Source organism: Ictidomys tridecemlineatus, chromosome 7, assembly GCF_052094955.1.
Source record: "Ictidomys tridecemlineatus isolate mIctTri1 chromosome 7, mIctTri1.hap1, whole genome shotgun sequence".
NCBI lineage: Eukaryota > Metazoa > Chordata > Mammalia > Rodentia > Sciuridae > Ictidomys > Ictidomys tridecemlineatus.
The window spans coordinates 126,852,817-126,871,950 of NC_135483.1; the positions used below are offsets into that span (position 1 = coordinate 126,852,817).

At 34.9% G+C, this 19,134-nt stretch overlaps 1 protein-coding gene across 6 annotated transcripts in view; it reads left to right on the forward strand.

Moving 5' to 3' along the window:
* Nucleotides 1-19,134, forward strand: part of Gpd2 (glycerol-3-phosphate dehydrogenase 2) — a 126,269-nt gene that overhangs the window by 45,667 nt on the left and 61,468 nt on the right. For 5 of the 6 annotated variants that reach the window (XM_013363264.4, XM_040294321.2, XM_005315786.5 and 2 more), the window contains exons 3-6: nucleotides 2,099-2,270; nucleotides 14,927-15,051; nucleotides 16,410-16,507; nucleotides 17,651-17,814. In XM_013363264.4, the coding sequence (XP_013218718.1) occupies nucleotides 2,099-2,270; nucleotides 14,927-15,051; nucleotides 16,410-16,507; nucleotides 17,651-17,814 (559 nt within the window). Of the gene's footprint in view, nucleotides 1-2,098; nucleotides 2,271-3,957; nucleotides 3,977-14,926; nucleotides 15,052-16,409; nucleotides 16,508-17,650; nucleotides 17,815-19,134 lie in introns of those variants that run through there. The other variant, XM_078017431.1, reaches the window with a different exon arrangement.

The window sequence follows — 19,134 nt, forward strand, 5'->3', positions numbered from 1 at the left end:
AAGAGCAACTAGCAGTTATATTTATTTAAGTTTGTTACCTTAATCGTATGTGAAGGTAAATGTGAGGAAGTAGTTATTAGCAGATAATTAGCATTAGGGTCTATAAACAAGTCAAGATGGCGCCTGGCATTTTGCCAGAGGGAGTGGTTTGTGAAGTAACGCCAGCGAGCCATTAAGTGTGGAGATTCCTTATTGGTTGACTGCTGTATCTAGTTTATGTTAATTAAGATAAGCTGTGTGGAATGTATATATACCCCTCCTGTCCTACAATAAACGGCTCCTACTCCTGCTGTATCAGTCTACACAAGTTCCTCGTCACTCCCTGGTTATTCTGCCTTCGTCACTCCCTGGTTATTCTGCCTTCGTCACTCCCTGGTTATTCTGCCTTCGTCCTGCATTACTTCACAAACCACTCCCTCTGGCAAAATGCCAGGCGCCATCTTGACTTGTTTACAGACCCTAACAAATTAGGAAGAGTTATCTGCAGAATAGAATTTTTGTGGCTTGGTGCCTGAATTAATAGCTTGAAAATTTATGATATCTGATTATAACCTTTGTTTTTATTATACTTAGCAAGATACATTTTGAAAGTTCCTTGTTATATGGTACTAAATAGTAAAATTATTAAATAATAATAGTAACAATAATGACTATTCAATGGTACTCTGTAATTTAACAGGGACTTTAATATCATTATTCCATTAAGACTGAGGGTAACTCAGAGATGCAGAAATAGTACATCACAGGAGTTTTGTCATCATTTTACAAATGAAACTGAGGCCCAAAGAGATTTGTCAAAAGTCTCATTGCTGATAAACAGGGATGCAAAGGCCCAAATTGGGACCCTCTCACCCAAATCCAGGTTGTTCTCAATGAAACCTATGTCTTCTAGATTAATTGGTCAGATGATAATTTAATCCAGATATGGGGTGTAGTTATGTTTATTTTATTTAACCAAATAAAAAATTATTTATCCTGAGTGATCAGAGTAACCTCTATGTCAGAGCTAAGATCACCTCTTCAACAAGCTTTGTTCTGGTAATGCAGAGGCTGATGTATGGCCCCTACTGCAGAATGGGAAAACACCACTGTTGCAGGTTGTGTTGATGCTATGGTTTGAAGAGAAGAGAAATTATGTATCCTTGGATTACTAATAGATGAACGGGCCCACACCATTCAATATAGGTTTTTAACCCAGTGTTAGCAATTTTGGAAAAAAAAAAGAACAAGAAGAAATAGGTACCAATTTTTCTGTATTTTTGATTCTGAATTCTGGCTTTGCCAACTTTTTTTTTTAATGTCAGAATCATTTATGATTTAGGATGATGATAAGTTACATTATTATAAGAGAACGAGGGATACCTAGTTTATTTATTACCATTGAAGAGGATTATGCCTACTTTATGTATTATTTCAAAAACTGAAATATTGCATGATAAATACTTGAAAGTTAAATTTATCTTAAAATATTTAATGGGGAAACCTATAATTAAAATCTTTGAAAAATATCATTTCCATTGAACATAGCTGATTATTTAAACTGGATAGTAACTAAATAGATTCTTTTTAATTGTACTAATTTAAACCTAAAGATACTGATCTCTAGACTATATTTTGTCATGAGAATTGAGGAATAAGGAACATATACTTTTAAGAAATTGTGGAAAGACATAAACTGCTCTTTTTTTCTCCTTTCATGTAGAGTCAACATATTTAAATGTTAACTGAAGTGTTGCTACTGGGTAAATTATTTGCTCTCTTACCTCATAAATTATCTCTAAAGTATTTGGGAATTGCTATTTGGTAGTGGAAATAATAGAATTTGGCTGTATTTAAAATTAAAACTATAAATTAATATATTTAATTTTAAATCATGTGTTCTATGGCTAAATGGTTGAGATTCATAAAAAGAAATACACCTAGCATCCCCCACCCCCATCCCAAGGCAGTTAGTCTTGTAACCCTGTGTGAACTCTGGATTGTGTTCTCACTCCTGTGTTCCTTATCTCCATTGCAGATTTCTGTTTCTATTATGCTGTAAGATTTATTAAATTGGCCTTCTAGATGAACAACTAAAAATGGTCTGCTTTTACATCAGGTGAACCTGGCCTATGTGGAAGCAGCAGAGTACTTTTCAGAACCTGTTAACAGGGAACCTCCTTCCAGGGAAGCTCAAATACTAACTTTGAAGAACACACCTGAATTTGATATCCTTGTTATCGGAGGAGGAGCAACAGGCAGTGGCTGTGCACTAGATGCCGTCACCAGAGGTAAGTCTGCTGTGATGAATGTGAGGTAAAGTTATCATCCTTCTCCCCAGTATAAATATGGACAGCATGTACTCTATGCTAGTGAAGTCACATTTCTGCTGGTATTTCCTAATTTTCTTTGTTAAGCACCTTTACAATTTTTAAAATATAGGCACTGCACAATTTAAAAAAAATGTCTTGATTTCACTTCAGTGGATTTATCTAAAAGGTACATATTATATTCCTAAAAATTCTTCGATGTTCTACTTTTTTCCTAATTCATAATACATACATTTGTATGAAATTAAAATATTTGTATATCACTGAAATCACATATAAATGAAGTAATCTATTAAAATAAATATTCTTTTTATTTGTATAGCGATGAAAATTTTCTCTTTCAGTGAGGTATGCACTTCAATTTGTGAAAGTCAGTTTATGTGCATAAATGATGGAAAAGATATGTTAGACTATGACTAACACAGTCCTGTCTCAGTCACCTTGTCTACTACTGGTTGGCATTAGAAAAGACAGGAAGAGAAGATTCTTCCCTAAAAACGAAAACATAATATAACATGTAAAACAAGACATTTTAGTATGGAACTCCAGTGCTCTTATGTAAGATATATGTAATAAAATAATGTCAAGGAAATCTGGGTACATATTCTGACACAGTTTACCAGGCATCAATTACCAGGGGTGTGCGTGTGTGTGTGTGTGTGTGTGTGTGTGTGTGTATCTGCATATTTAGATTAATTACTTGATTCCTCTGGTGTTCTTCATCTTCCAAATGGGGAAAAATACCTTCTTTGTATGACTTATTGTGTTAAATGTGCTAATTACAAAGAGAATTTGACCAGTGCTTTTCACACAAAGTAGAAACTCAGTAAATTATAGAAAGTACTATAGCTGCCATTATTAATGTGAAGGTAAGAGATTTTTGGAATCAGGTGTCCTGGAAGAACAATACATGCTGTATCTCAACTGTATTGAGATATTGAGATATTGCTAACAAAGAATTTTAACTCAATATTTATGACTGTTTTATACTTAATGATGATAATTTATTATACAGATATTTTTTCTCAAATATATTGATTTACCACCACCATCATCCTGTATTTAGTTATCTTACATATCTGATAGAATTTACTCATGAAATTAATTTAAGGAGATTGAAGTTCACACGAACAGATATTACTTGGATTACTGTGATTTCACAGGACTGCCACTTAGGTTTTGGTCCATGAAAACCTCACAGCCTCAGTCCTTTTTTTAAAAAAATTAACCCTCATAATGGTTAGTTCAAAATATAGGCACTGAAATCTACTCAGTTACCATGTAGACCCCAATTTTCATATAAATTCCTGTTTCCAGTCATGTAATATAATTTGAACTAGAATATTCTGGAACATTCTAAAGTGGATAGGTTAACACCTATTATCTTCATATGGTAATTTTGAACCTAGCTTTTTATCTTGGAGGCCTGAGCAGGAGTGTGAGGTCTTTCTTGGGACTACTAATTCCAGAAATTAAAATATACTGGGTGTGTATCAAAAATATCATTTCTCCAGGAGGGTTTAGGAAAATATGTTTCTTGGCATCTCTAGTTATTTCACGCAATTGTACTAAAATACATGGTCACTGTTTTTATATCAATTCTGCAGATATTCACTGAGTACCTACTGTATGCTTGGCAATGAAAGGTACTACAGGAGAATACAAATGTGAGTAACTTTAGTGTGCTCAAAATTCTATAGTGATTGTATAGACCAGTCTCCATTAAAGAGAATGTGTCTTTCAAAGAGCTTAGGCAACATTATAAACATGTAAAGATAAAGGTAGTCATATCTATGGAGAATTGTTAGTCAACAAGCTGCTGTTTAGCATAATAGAAATTTTAATAGGCAAATATTGATTGTTAAGAGTGTTCCAAGCTGAAGGAACATGCAGAAAGAGCAGCATAGAATCAGTGTGTGTAGAAGCACTTTAATTGGAGCACGGACCAAATAAATGGGGAGAATATGAGAGAATAATAGGAAGGCAGGACTGGGTTTGTAGTGCCAGAAGAGGGATTTGACATTACTGAACAGGCCTTAGGGATACTGTAGGTTTGGAGAACATCACTTGGTGATATGGAAGGAACAGAGATGGGCACATGCTTTCAAGAGGTCTGGAGACAATTGAAATAGAAGGAACGTAACCTGATAGTGCATTAGGATGTATAGAAGGAGGGAATATATCCCAAGATTTCTTCCTTTTCCTTTTTCTTTTTCCTTGTTAGATACGAATGATCTGAATGGTCCTGTAGACGCAGGAAAAAGCCAGGCAGGGGGAGAAGCTTTAAATGCAAGGAATAGAAGGGGAGCATATGGAGCAAGGCTATGTGAAATGACAAGGAGAGGAATTTCAAAGATGAGTCTGAATTTTGGCAGGAGGATGAGATTTGTTTCTCAGAGACAGAAACAAAAGGTGAAGATTCTAAGATGTAAAACAGGGAGCTTGTGTGTGAAGTATTCCTAAATAAACAAAACCCAAGTGAGATGTTCTGCTTATGGGTGGGAGGAGGGGACTTGAGAATAGAGAAGGCATGAACTACCTTATGGAGAAGGTAATAGAGTGCTTTGGAGGTTCTTTGTTTAGATTAGAAAATGTAGACTTGTTTTCCAAGTAGGATATTTTGTGTGTGTGTGTGTGTGTGTGTGTGTGTGTGTGTGTGTGTGTGTTCTGTATTGCTGAAAGTAAAGACAAATAAAATAGTAGGAGAGCATCCCAAACTGAGAATAGACTGGGCATTAGAAGTAAAAGGAAAAAAAAAAAATGAGGACAGATTCCATGGAAGCAGAGGAAATTGCTTAAAGGTAGACCACAAGCTGAAGGGGGCAGGACCTAAGGAAAGTTAGAAATGCAGGCTTTGGTAGGAAAGTTAGGATAGATTGAATAACTGACAACAAGTTGATCTCCAAAACCCTGTTACTCCTTTCTTCCTTTTGAAATCTCACCTGTGCTTGCTTTTGTGTACTTTATATATTTATATCATTTCAAAAGCATAGATAAGATTGTATTACTCTTTTCCAGTGGTTTCTTTGCAATGGCAGTGTAGTCATCATTTACATGTATATAGTATTCATTTTTTAATGAAAAAATTCCATTTTTTTCCAATTAATGAGTGCAGTTTAAAAAAATTTTTTTTTTCATGCTAGGCATTGAACTCAGAGCCTCATTCTGCCAAACATGTGCTCTACCACTGAGCTACATCCCCAACCTAGATTTTTTTTCTATTTAAAACAATGATATTTATGAGGCAAGTATTGAACAAGCTCTGAGAATACAAATAATTTTAAGAGTCAGCCTTGGGCTTGGGTTGTAGCTCAGTGGTGGAGTGCTTGCCTAGCATGCATGAGCCACTGGGTTTGATCATCAGTACCACATTAAAAAAAATAAATAATGAGTTAACTAATAAAAAATATAAATAAATAAAATAGTATTTTTAAAAGGAGTCATCATTGTCTGCAAGAAGCTTAGTTTATTAATATTTGTTATAAAATAATTGTTTTCTTTGAATAATGAAGGGAATTCAGTAGTGATCATGGTTTAATGAGTGAATTATCTCATGATTGTGGGAGTGATGGTGATGATGATGAGAATGGTCATCATGATCATCATGATTGTAATCATGATCATGATTTTGGTAAGAGTTTCAGAACCTGAATATTGATCAGGTTTTTAATCTTATAGTTAATAAAAAATGTACATCTCTTGATATTGATTATTATCTTAAGATAGTTGCTGAAGAATGTCTTAAAAATATATATATATGTATATGGAATTGTGATTTGCAGAAGAGATGCACAAATCTTAATCTGTATTTCTTTTACTATGCTGGTGACTTTCTGGGAGTAGTGTTTGTAATTAAAATGTATAAAGAGATGCTGAAGGTAATCTATATTTATCCTTTTACTACAATTTCTGATCATATCAGTAGCCCTCTGAAGTGTGAAATAATCATGGGCATTTGGTTAATGAATTGTGCATTGTTGCTGTTCATTCATGGAATTTGCTCTTTTATTATATTTGATGCTTCACTTAACAACAAATTTTGCTTTCTCTGCGTTTGATATGTTTTTACCAAATTATTCCTGATTGTATCCATTAATCTTTAGTCACATTTGACAAAAATAAATTACTGTGATCTTTTAAAGTTACCAGTAATAATTAGATTTTTCAGGACATCAAAGTTTTTGGGGAACCACTAGATGTTAAAGGGCTTGTATAAAAATGTTTGCACAAGCTTTTTGATAAAATACTGTGCCCAAATGCAATTTTGGTGATGGAAAAGTGAAGGCTGTGGAGGAAAGAGAAGAATCTGTAGAGTCTTCATAATGAACCTTTGTTTGCATTCTCACCATTGGCATTTTCTTGAGAATCAATTTTCATTTGTTTCATTTGGGAATATTATTTTATAAACATAATATGCACAATTCTCCTCACGTTTTCCTGCAGGTCTCCGGGATCAATAGAAATTTCTTCACCATTTAACACCTCTGTGTCCAGTTTCTGGGCAGAAGCACAGCCCTGATGCCCAGTTGTGGGGACTTTGCTCCTAAAGGAAGCAGGAATAAGGAGCATCTGATAAATAAATATATTTATTTACTCTCTCAGGGTTCTACCAAGTGTTTTCCTTAGTTATTTATATTCTTTTATGTGAGTTTATGTGTCTGGGATCACCCAGTGCATTTTAACTCTCATGGCTTCAGTTCACATTCCAGATAATACTGCCTTTTGCTGGAGGAAAACATTGTTTTTCTCTCAAAAATTTATATGTACTTTTAATTTATAATGGTGTCTGAGTATCACCAATTTTTCCACATCTAAGGCAGTTTTGCATAGTGATTAAGGACATAGTTATGGAGGTAGAATTAACTGGGGTCTAACATTGGCTTCCTTTGATTAGCTCCATTACCTTCCAGAAGGGTCTTAACTTTACAGAGAACTTCAAGTTTCTCAGGGATAATGGAGAATAATAATAACTTTCTTCCCCATAAGTAAAGGTTTGGGGAAGGGAGGACGTATGTGCATTGCAGAAAAAAATGCAGAGAAGGGAAAGCCTTGTTAAGAGTGCATTCTGGGAATTGGAGGCCTACCTGACTCAGCTTCTTCCCTACCCTCTTGCCATGAGGTTAGGGAAAAATCCCCAAAAGTAGACTTGCAAAAAGTTTGTTGTTTGCTGGACACTGCTAATAACACTAAATTGCAAATCTCTCTTAACATTAATCTGGAAATTCAACATAATTTTGATTAATATAGTTTTCCTTTGGTGTAGGGATCAGGTTCAGGAAAGAAATGAAAAGCTGTGTTAAACTTCATCTGGAGAGATAGACCTGTGAGATTTGTTAGATTAATATTGAAAAAAAGTACTGATAAGAAAAGTAGAGACCCATAAGAAATGAAAGTATATCCTAAAGCTACACAATTAAAGTAATTTGGTAAGGGAATATAGACATCACTAAAACTAAAATGAGAGTCAAGAAATAAATGTAAATATGTAAAGTTTAGAATATGGTGAAGATAGCATTTCAGATCTGTTATTACTGGTTACTTAGTAAATTTTGTTGGAGTATCCAACATCTCCAATTTGTGTGTATATGTATATACAAGTATATGTGTCGTATTTATCATACTCCATGTGGATCAAGGATTTAACAACAAAACTCCAAAAAATTATTAGAATGTGTACATGAATTTTTAAAAAAATGGAGTAGGAAAATATTTTCTTAGCATAACACCAATAAACTATAAAGAAAAAAATCTCCTAAATTTGATTTCATAAAAATTATAATTTGTCAATGGCAAAAAATAATAAAATAGTGTGAAATTTGGAAAATATTTATAACATCATACAGACAGGGTTTGTTATAGTTGTTTTCAGTTTTTCCATACCTTTTTGTTTGAGTTTGTCTTTGGTAAATAGTATGTAGCTGAATTCCATTTTTTGCATTTTTTAAATACTTAGAAGATAGTAAATGAATTTAATCCAGTTATATTTATTTGGATTCTGATTCAATTTTATATTTCTTTAATCTATCTTTTTGCTTTGCTTTTTTTTTTTTTTTTTTTCCGGGTTCTTTTGTGCCTATTACATTAGATCAGCTTGGTATCATGCTCTATTTCCATGCCCTTGTGCAGTTATTGCTATCCTCAGTGCCCTTTAGAGACTTTTCCTGAAAGCAGATTTAGCCTTCTGGCCCATGTTGATCTTGTGGTCCCTTCAGACCATCTGCTGAACCAGCTTATGCCTTGCTATGCTGCTGTCTAGAATGCGTCTGTCATCGTACATCCTGGCCATGTCCCAGGCCCAAACAGTGGTTAAGAGTAGCTTGCCAAACTCCTTGTGCAAGAGGCAGAGCCCTTCTTCAGTCCCAGCATTCAGTGCTCATCTGGCTTTATTACCTTTCCTCATAATGGCTGGTTGTATTCCTGTTTAATCATAAGCATAGAACATAATTGACCTTTGTTGCTTCTGTGTTTTATAACTAGGAAGCCAGCAATGTATTATTTTTATTATTTTCTCTTCTCCTGTGTTGTTGAGATATTCTTGTTTTGAACATTGGCTATTTTAACAAGAAGAATGTAAAAGGAGAAACCACAGCACCAGAGACTTTCTTTTTCCTGAACAGTATTATTATAATTTTATAACTTAATACAGTTTTGTGACTTTAAAATCACATGTGCATTTAAGGAACACAGAGTATGTTAATGACATAATTTAACTTAACAGAGTATCTTTTATTGATAGTTTATCCATTTCCTAATATAAACACAAAAATAGATATTCAAGTAACAATTGAGTATATTTGTACTTCTATAAAATGCTCACACTCACTGTCAGGAAATGCCAGGCAAAGCACAGGATCCTAGTCAAATCCAGAATGACTTTGCAGCTGTATAGTGGCGTTATTTTTTAAAGAAATTGATCCTTCATATAAAATGTTCAGCCTTTGGGTTAGTCCCTTTTTCTTATTAATGGCAGTGGCTGTCTGAAATCCAAAGTTAAGTGCCCAAAGCTTTTCTAAAGAAAGATTATCTAACCTTTCTTTAAATGATATCAGTTTTTCTTCATGGAGCTGTGAATTTAATACCTATGCTTATGGTTCTAATGTACAAAGTATCTTAAGTTTTCTGATTTGTGTGTTATTACCTTGGTGCCTTTGATAGTTACTCCATAGTGATTATTCTTCCTGCCTTTCTATTTAAAAACATCTTTATAATGACATTTCTGAAATTTTATCCTAATGAAATAATTATACAGGGATTTTAAATGAAAATACAATCTTGAAGTACTGGCTTTAATAATGAAAAAAGAAAATAAGTATTCATAAATAAGGAATTGAATAAATAAATCAGTGTAAACATTTAATGTAATATCATCATGCTTTAAAAATAATATTCTAGAAAATATTTATTCACATGAATAAATGTTTACAATAAACAGTGTTAAATTAAAAAACCTTAAATATGGTATATGATCCTATTTTTTAAAAATGTACATATGTGATTATATACATGCATAGAAAATGTGAACATTTAAACACCCAAATGTCAACTGTGGTTATCTCTGAGTAGTGTAATTACAGGAGAGTTTTATTTTGTTCTCTTTGCTTCTTTGCATTTATTATATTGAGCATGTTTTCATGCATAATAAGATAATCAGTAAAAGGTATTAAAATGTACGTCTGTTCTATTCCATGTTGTGAAAGTTAAATGTCGTACCATTTCTCCCCTTAGATTGTAATTATCCCTCTGTATTCACTCAGCTGTCTTGAACACGAATGGGTTTAGGTGGAAGTAGCAGGGCACTCTCAGCTCAGAAAAGACAAAGCTTTGCTGAACCAGAGCTGTGCTCAGCCCAGACTCCTTGCCCTGTCCAGAAAATACCAGTCCATCTTGCAAGAATGTAGGATGAAGATAAGTGAAAGGGAGATTTCAAGTTGATCTTATTCTTTCTCTGTAACTGACCTTGTTATTCCTCCTAAGATTTCAGAGTAATTTTACTCCAGAAATTAATATTTTATCACTGTTATGAAATTTCTGAGACTTCCTATCAAAAGTAATCAATAATAAAAAAAATAAAATAATAATATCACTGTCAAGTGATCTGGTTTATTGGTCATCTCACTAATAATGTACCTTAGCTTTCCATAGAAAGTAATTGTTAACAAAAAATACACAAAAGAAAGAATGGAAAGGGGGGCGGGAAGAAGGAACCCACAAAGTATTACTAATAAAATATTTTTTTATTTAATTTTTTGTTTTTGTTAGTGGTGCTGGGGATGGACACTAGGCCCTTGAGCATGCTAGGCAAGAACTCTAACACTGATCTATGTCCTCAGCCTCTCATTAAATCTTGAAATAGTAGCAAAGTACCTTAAATGCACAGAGAGCCCAGCCTTCCCTGTTTGGGTAAGGGGAACTTATCTTCTCTGAAGGACAATCTTGCCGAGACTCTTCAGATCCATAGTAATGAGCGGTGACATGAATCCTGGATACATTATTTTTCATGTTCTTTAAACTTAATTATTTTACCTAGGAACACAAAATTATGAGCACTGAATTTCACTAAAAAATAGTACTTAGTTTGAGAGGACAAAATAATTTCCTCAGCTTATACTTAAAGTATAAAACCAAGCTTTTAAATTTAGATCATTAATTCTTGAGGAAATAGAAAAGAACACATTAAATAACAAAGCCACACTAGAACATCAAAAGACTTGTAGAAATTTTGTTGTTTTTCCTGAAGTTGGTTAATCAGTAAAGGAAAAAAGTTATGAGAAGCTGTTATAACTTCTAGAAATGTCTTGAATCTGTGTTACCTTCCACCTTCCTGATTCCCACATTCTCATCCAACAAAAATAAGAAACTCAGAACATTTGACATACAGTAGCAGTTGAAAAATTTTAACTCTTTTCCTTTTATAGAGTTTTTAAAAATAGCTTTATGGTTGTTTTAGGTTTTTTAAAATAGTTTTTATAGAGAAATGTTTAGTAACTTTTAGGTTATATGGTGCTTTAGTATATCCATTGAGTTGTAATTTTGGAGACATTTTTGGTTTTATCCTAGAAGGAATAGTCTAATTTCTCCCCAGAAATCATGGAAATAATAACAAACAACAAAAACAAAACCAGTCCAGTTTGACTGAGGGGCTTATTTTAATTTTTGTTGGTATTCACTAGGGCTTTTCACACAAATACATGTGAATAACTTCTAAAATGTCCAGTACTGGAAAAAGCAGTTTGGAGAGCTTGAAAGTGTTAGCTCTCACTTATATTTCTTGAAATATCCTCCTGAGATGGCTTGCTAATTCTTGAAGTAGTTCTCTGCCTCACACTGAATCAGTTTGGGAAAGAAAAAAAATCTACCCTGACAACTCAGCCCATAAAATTCTCTCTACTTATAATCCTCCAGTACCATCTTTCGCCTTGGGAGGCTGGATCTTCACTGCTCTGCTCTTTCTGTGTGCCCTGATCCCCTGCTCTTTCTGTGAGCCCTCTGGAGTCCTTCTCTAGTTGCACCTACTACCCACCCAGTCAGAAAAATCTTTCTGGAACATCAATCAGACTTCTCATCTTAAAACACTTTAGTGATTCCCTTGACATGCAACATAATAGCATTTCTCAAAACAATAGCTGAGAAATTCTAGGAAAAAAAATAAATTTTATTCATTTTTTATAATAAAAATAATTAACAAGCATACTCTGGTTCCTCAGAATGGATACCCTATAACTGAATACAGTACTCATATTCATGGTTGGGTGACAATGATGCCAAATCTTGTACTTTCTAATGAAGTATTTCTTTCTAAAAATGACCCAGAACCTGTAGCCACATTCTCAGAGAAATTTCCCTTTTGAAGAGATCCAGAAATTACTTACTTGTGAGAACCAATAGCCTATAGGACAGGATTCAATTGTTGCAAAGTAGATGAATTTGTTGATTCTTTGTCAAATTTGTGATCTTTGTCAGTTCTTCCACTGATCTCCTTCACATTGTCCCCTTGTACCCTGCTCTCAGCCTTTGAGTGATAAGCAGTCCTTGAATAAGCTGGATCATCTCAAGCATTGACTACCTTTTCTCAAACTGGTCTTTGCCATTGATAACTGCTTTCATGTGCTCTACCCATCTTGAAAACCACTCTGTAGACTGAGACTTTTCTGAAGACCCATCCCCAGAGACTGTTGAAAACTCCCAATTTGGTTGCAATTATTCTTAACACAAGTAATTTTGTCATCCATAAACTATGCCCCAAATTTAGTGGTTTAAAACAACAATATCACTTTGTTTCAAAGGGTCAGGAAATGTGAGTGAGCCTTAGCTGAGTCCTCAGGTTCTGTGACTCTCTCAGGTTGCAGTGCTTCCTCGTGACTTCTATGGGAAGGTGTGGGAGGGTTCCCTTCCCAATGACTTTTGTTACTCATGACCTGTTGTGTATGGCCTTTCTTTGGTTTTTGGACTCACAGCATGAGGCTTGCTTCACCAGAACAAATGGGAGGGCAAGAGAGAGTGGTACCACGAGAGAATATGTCCCAGTTTTTTTGTAACTGAATCACCAAATTAACTTGCCCTCATGGTTGCTAGGTTCTGCTCTTTAGAAAAAAGGTTCTAGGTCTAGCCCACATTCAAGAGCAATGGGTTACATACTAAGTGGGGAAGTTGGATGTCTGGGGACTATCTAAGGAGTCTGTCTCAGCAGGCTCTAGGTCATCTTTATGCAGACCCAGGTGAGGTTGCTGTGATTGGATGGATGCTGTTTTTCCTCTCAGTTTCACTTCTCTGCCTCTCTCGTATGGGCATCTTGAAGCTGTGATTGTGATTCTAGGGTTTAAAGAATCACAATCTTTAAATATTTTAAATAATCTGGCTCCTAAATGCCATTTGAAAGTCAACTCCCTCGTCTGATCTTCAAGTGAAGAAAAAATGGTCTATTTTAGTGATGAAAGAAGAACTCTCTGGGTTGGACTTACTAAGTAAAGGTGATATAGCTCACTGAGACAGTGCTTTCTTAAGAGATTTGCAAATGTAATTCTGACTATTTTGGATTTATGTCCTGAATTCAACTTCTACACTGGAGTAAGAGGAGACTCTTCTGTGTTTTTTAATGTGACCCTTATAAAACTCTGGGGCTCTTTGTTTGCTTGCCTCTGTTTTAGCTGGGAACTACTCAACAGTCTGGTCCATGCCTAATTCATATCTAGCATCAACACTTCCAATATGGTTCCAATATGGTTTTTGAAATATGTCCTAACTTGCTTTTTCTGTGTCTCAAATGTATCCAGTATGAAATTCTAAATTTACTGTGCATTGCTATTGTTTAATAGATCAGAATGCTACAGAACTTTCTTTGGCATGCATGATTAAAAAGAGTGCCTTGGGTCCATGATACTTATAATTTCTGTGTTATTTTACTAGTTAGTTAGGGCTGTAGCAGTTTTTGACCTTGAATCAAAATTCTCTTCTTTTTTCTCCACACTTTTCAAATATTTTGTCCTTTGAAGTCAAGGGAATTGCCCTGATTTTATGATGACATTTAGGCACGATATTTAAACTGCTAAAAGTTATAAAAACGACCCTTTGGTATTCATTGTAATAAATGGTTCTGCATTGAATACATGCACAGGTTCTCCTGTTCAAGCGTTGTGAGCCCAGACTGCTCCAGTTGCATATTCTCCTTGTAATTGGATTCCATGACATTCTGTCACCCCCAAGATTGTGCCTGCCCATGGAAATTCCTCCCTGCTTGGGGATGGTATAAAATCTGGGTCTTGTGAAGTTTGGCTTTCATCTCTAGACTTGTAACATTTGTAGAACAGCTGGTCCTCTACAATCCTGAAGAGGCATATTTGTTTCTGTTGTAAAATAAAACATATATATATTTTCCCCTAAGAGCAACCCTCAAATAAAGGGGCTGACCTACTTATAGAATTTACCCATTTTTGCTCAACCTCAGCTCATAGAGAATATTTTCTTTATAGATACATGGTATTCATTTGTCCTGGATGGTATTTTCTTTTAACTCTAAAATATTATCATGTTCAAATGTTTTAGACCATAAACTCTCAATATTAGAACTTATTCTCTTCTTTCATCCTGTTGTGATATCTTTCCCCTTTCTATACCCACTATAACACGTAAAAACACCCCAGACACATTTTCAAGTAGGAGTAAGCATACACCAAAAGTCTCAGGTTTATTGGTGATGTATTAGAGTAGATCAGAGATAAGGAGTTGGAAGATGTCTTGACTCATGTAGGGAGGATAGATATGTTCCAGAAGGCTTTGCTATAACATGCAGTTTCTCTATGTGGATAAAGAAGGGTGCAGGCTCTCCTTTGACCCACTAAATGTACGAGAGCGTGTTGCTGCCATGAAATTGTACTGTAATATTTTCTAGCTGTGATTCATTCACAGTTTAATATGCTTCTAGTACTGGCTTGACTTTTCCCCCAGGAAGAGCCTAAAATCTCTTAATTATAATATAGACAGTGTACTGCACTTTGAATACAAATTTATCCATGTTCAGACTAATTTTTCTTGTGATTGTCTCTACCCTGGAGAAGTGCCTTTAATGAATTACATACAAATTGTGTAATTTAAGAAGTTAATTTGGTTTTCTGGTTACACAGGACTAAAAACAGCCCTTGTAGAAAGAGATGATTTCTCATCAGGGACCAGCAGCAGAAGCACTAAATTGATCCATGGTGGGGTGAGATATCTTCAGAAGGCCATCATGAAGTTGGATATTGAGCAGGTAATTGTGTATGCTGGTTGTTAAACAAAAATTGCGACTATGCTTTTTCTACCCAATTAAATCAGACTCTCTCTCTTTTTTTTTTTAATGGCTTTTAACATTTCTTCCTATTGGAAACACCTATTTAGTGTATGCTGCCATAATATCTTTCAGGAGAGGTGTGTCAGTTCTTTCCTGTAGTATTATGTTTATAGGTAATCAGGGGCTTTTTCTACAGAAGCATGTCAAAATAGCAGATTTACAAAATCACTTTTGGATGTGTTGCCTTTTAACAATTGTGATTGGGTTTTTGCCAGTGGCCACCAAATTGCTCCTTTGCAAGCTGTTTCAGGGGAGCTGTGTTGTAATGCAGAGGGAGTGCCAAATTGATCCTCTTAACTGCAACTGCAATCATACGCTTATATTGTCACTGACATATTCCTAAGGAAAAGATGATCTGAGTCATGCTTTTCCTATGTCACACTTTATTGTGTCCAGTCTGCCACCATTTGAAAACTGCCAAGGCAGTGTGGAAGATGACATTTCCCAGAGGGGTAAAAAAAAAAAGAAAAAAATCAGCTGCACTCCCTATCTGCTTTTCGTACATGAAAAACACAGAAGCACTGACTTGACATTGTCAAGTTTTGAATCTGTCCCCCTTTTTTTTCCTTGACAAGTTAGTTTTGAATCTGTCCCTTTTCCCTATGTTTCCCTTCAGCATCATGATGAATGCAAAAAAGAAAGAAAGAAAGAAAAAAAAACCCAGCATGGATTTAGAGTCAGCTAACTGATGATGTGTTCTGCATTATTTGCTGAATATCTATGAACCTTAATCTTTTTATTTGTGAAATTAGTATTATAATAGTAATGCTAGCTCTTTAGAGAGGCATAATAATAATCACAGGAGTTAAGTTAAAAGCTTTTTTTTTTTTTAATAATCTACCTGTAAAATACCGTGTAACTGCTGCATACCATCTTTGCTGGATTTAGTGAAGGCAAGAAGGAAACTTTTAGCATGAATTTGAACAATCTGTTATCTCTAACCTGGAAAAAATATTATAGGGAACTGAGAAAGGGGGACAATACAGAGAATGCAAGATAAATGGTTACAATAATCTTGTAACTCAAGTCAGGAAAATATCTTACACCTGGGAACTCTGACAGCATGTTTTTCTCCTATGCAAATACAGTTAAGGTTTCTAAAAAATCTTTGAGGTTGACAGCATGATGTATTATTAGAAATTTGATTAGGAGGGAGCTATCCTCGCTCAGAGGTAGAAGGTTTCTGTGTATCAATCAGTTGGCAGGGTGTCTATTTGCCATTTGAAAATATTATGATCTGTTACTGCCAAACTAATTTCCTCTGTTTTGATTTTCAGTATAGGATGGTAAAAGAAGCCCTTCATGAGCGTGCCAACCTACTAGAAATTGCTCCCCATTTATCATCTCCATTACCTATAATGCTTCCAATTTACAAGTAAGCCTTTTGGTATCACCTGTATACTATTGCATGTCTGAGGTCAATAGAACAACACAGTTTTAATGGAAATAATCCCTCCATGTGTGTAACTTAATGTGGTTTTAAGTAGTCCTAATCTTGAGTCCCTTTCAAACATTTTCTTAAGTGTATTTAAAATGTGGATTTTCCTAAGTACTCTGCAGACTTTTCTCTACAGACCAGACCTTGAAAGCAATGGAGGTTGTGTTCTGTTTTTATAATTAGCAGTATCTTATTCCATTTCCTGGGAGTATGTATATGAGAAACTACATCTGTGCTAAGGAATATTAGAGAGTCATGTGCAGGGTGTAAAATACAAACCCAAATGGTACTGTGTTGCAAAATCTGAAACTACAACATAGCAATTCAAAACTCAACTATTTGAGGTCATTTTAAATGTCTGAGCTAGCAAAAACTGAAATTTTGCTAGGAAATATCAGGTTATAAATTAGAAAATCCAGTTTCCCAATGTTGTGGAAACTATCTGTGATGTTGCCTAAGTTTGTGTATTCAGGTTCAGTAATGTGAAAAATAGTGGATAGTGCAGCTCATTTAGCTGCATTAATGTAGTGAGGACTTGAAATAGATATTACAATTTTGGCCATCTTTTGCTTTAGATTTCTGAGAATTTCTTAGATCAGTGATTCTCTTTGCTGGGTGCATGTTATAGTCGCCTGCCCCTACCCTACTCTATTTACATCAGTCTCTGGATATGTGAGGGCCAGGTGTTTGTATTTATTTTTAATGTTCCTCAAAGAGGTGTAATATATAGCCAGAATAAGATTCTTAGAGAAGATTCATTTGAAATCTCACTGATTCATTTACTTATATACTTCAGCTAGATTGTTGTCAATAATAGTTATATAGGGCTCCTGTCCCTTTTGTAAGTATCCTTTGTTTTTCTTATATGAAAAGACTCTTAGCCAGGTACAGTGATGCTTGTCTATAATCCCAGTGACACTGGAGGCCAAGTCAGGAAGATTGCAAGTTTGAGGCCAGCTTTAGCAGCTTAGTGTGACAAGAACTCAAAAAAAAGGAGAAAAGTTTCTTGTAATTTAAGGTGGCATTCTGTTACATTATACTCTGTTTCTAAAGAAACCGTTTTCCCTCTTTATGCTGTAGATGGTGGCAGTTACCTTACTACTGGGTAGGAATCAAGCTGTACGATCTGGTTGCAGGAAGTAATTGCCTGAAGAGCAGTTATGTCCTCAGCAAATCAAGAGCCCTTGAGCATTTCCCCATGCTTCAGAAGGACAAACTGGTAGGAGCGATTGTCTACTATGATGGTAGGTGATGTTTTGATTTTTTTTACAAGATATTTTTCTCTCTTACTATGACCCCTTAGAACATACTATGACCCTTACAGTAAATTCTTAATGAGGTAGTTTTGCAGTCTTACTTTTAATGCTAATCTTAGACAGCATACAAATGCACACATGTACATGCACTGGTTCACCATTTTCTTTAGCACTGGCTGAAAACTACCCATAATGTTTTTGCTTCTAATGTTGTTTATTTTACATACTCCTTTTCTTCTCTAATTTCTACATGTGTCTCATGGTTGGTTTGGTCCATTTCTCATTGTTATGGATTTGGACCCCACCCTTGTGCCATTTAATTTGTTATATGTTTGCCAGTGAATACTTGCCTTATGAATATATTATAATGTTGAAAGCAGCTGAGGATCTGTTAGGTTTTCTAGATGAAACCTCTATTTTCAAGGGGTTATAAACCTAGAGAAAAATGCCCCTTGGGCTGAAATTGACATGTTTGTATTTTGCATAGGACACATTCTTGAGAGTATAATTTATGTAATGAAGGTAGATAAACATTGCATCGGTTAAACCAAACCCTAAGATTTTATTGCTTATTTTATTGCTGTTAGATGTTTTCTAACAGTGACATTACCCAGTGTCCATTTGCTGTGTGTTCAATATGAATTCTTTGTGTGTGTGTGTGTGTGTGTGTGTGTGTGCACATAGAATATATTTTTGTGCACTTTTATTTAAAGGAACTCTAAACACTTAATAACTACAGAAGGGGCACAAAACAAAATAGTCAAAGCCATTTGTGAAATTTTACTGGTAGTTTTAAAAGGTGTGTGGGACTGGAAAATGGTCCAAGGATATCCATTTACAAGGAAATAGCTGGACACAGATAATTATACTTGTTCAAAAGGTCTTAGAAATTTTGTGAACAAAGCATAGCTTAGGCTTTGTATCTCAGTTACTCTCTCCTTTCCACATTATGTTGTCTTTTATCTTTGATGTTAGATATCTAAACTCTTAGCATGTAGAATTTTTTTGTTATTGTTGTTTAAAGAGACTTTCATATCTATGCTTCATATTATGGGATGTCCTCAAGGCCAGCCCTACCTTTTTTCTTCTTCTTTCCAGTGTTTTGTTTCTGAATCAATTCAGCTGTCTTTCATATATAAATGCAAAATGTGTATGCTAAGGGGGCCACAGGGGCCAAACTGAAGAAAATGTCTTAGGAGCAACAATATTAGAAAAAATGTTAAGGGTCTTAGACAAACATTAAAAGCTAGAAAATTAACAGTTTGCAGTGCCTTCCCACATCTGACCACCACAGGGGGGCCACTTAAC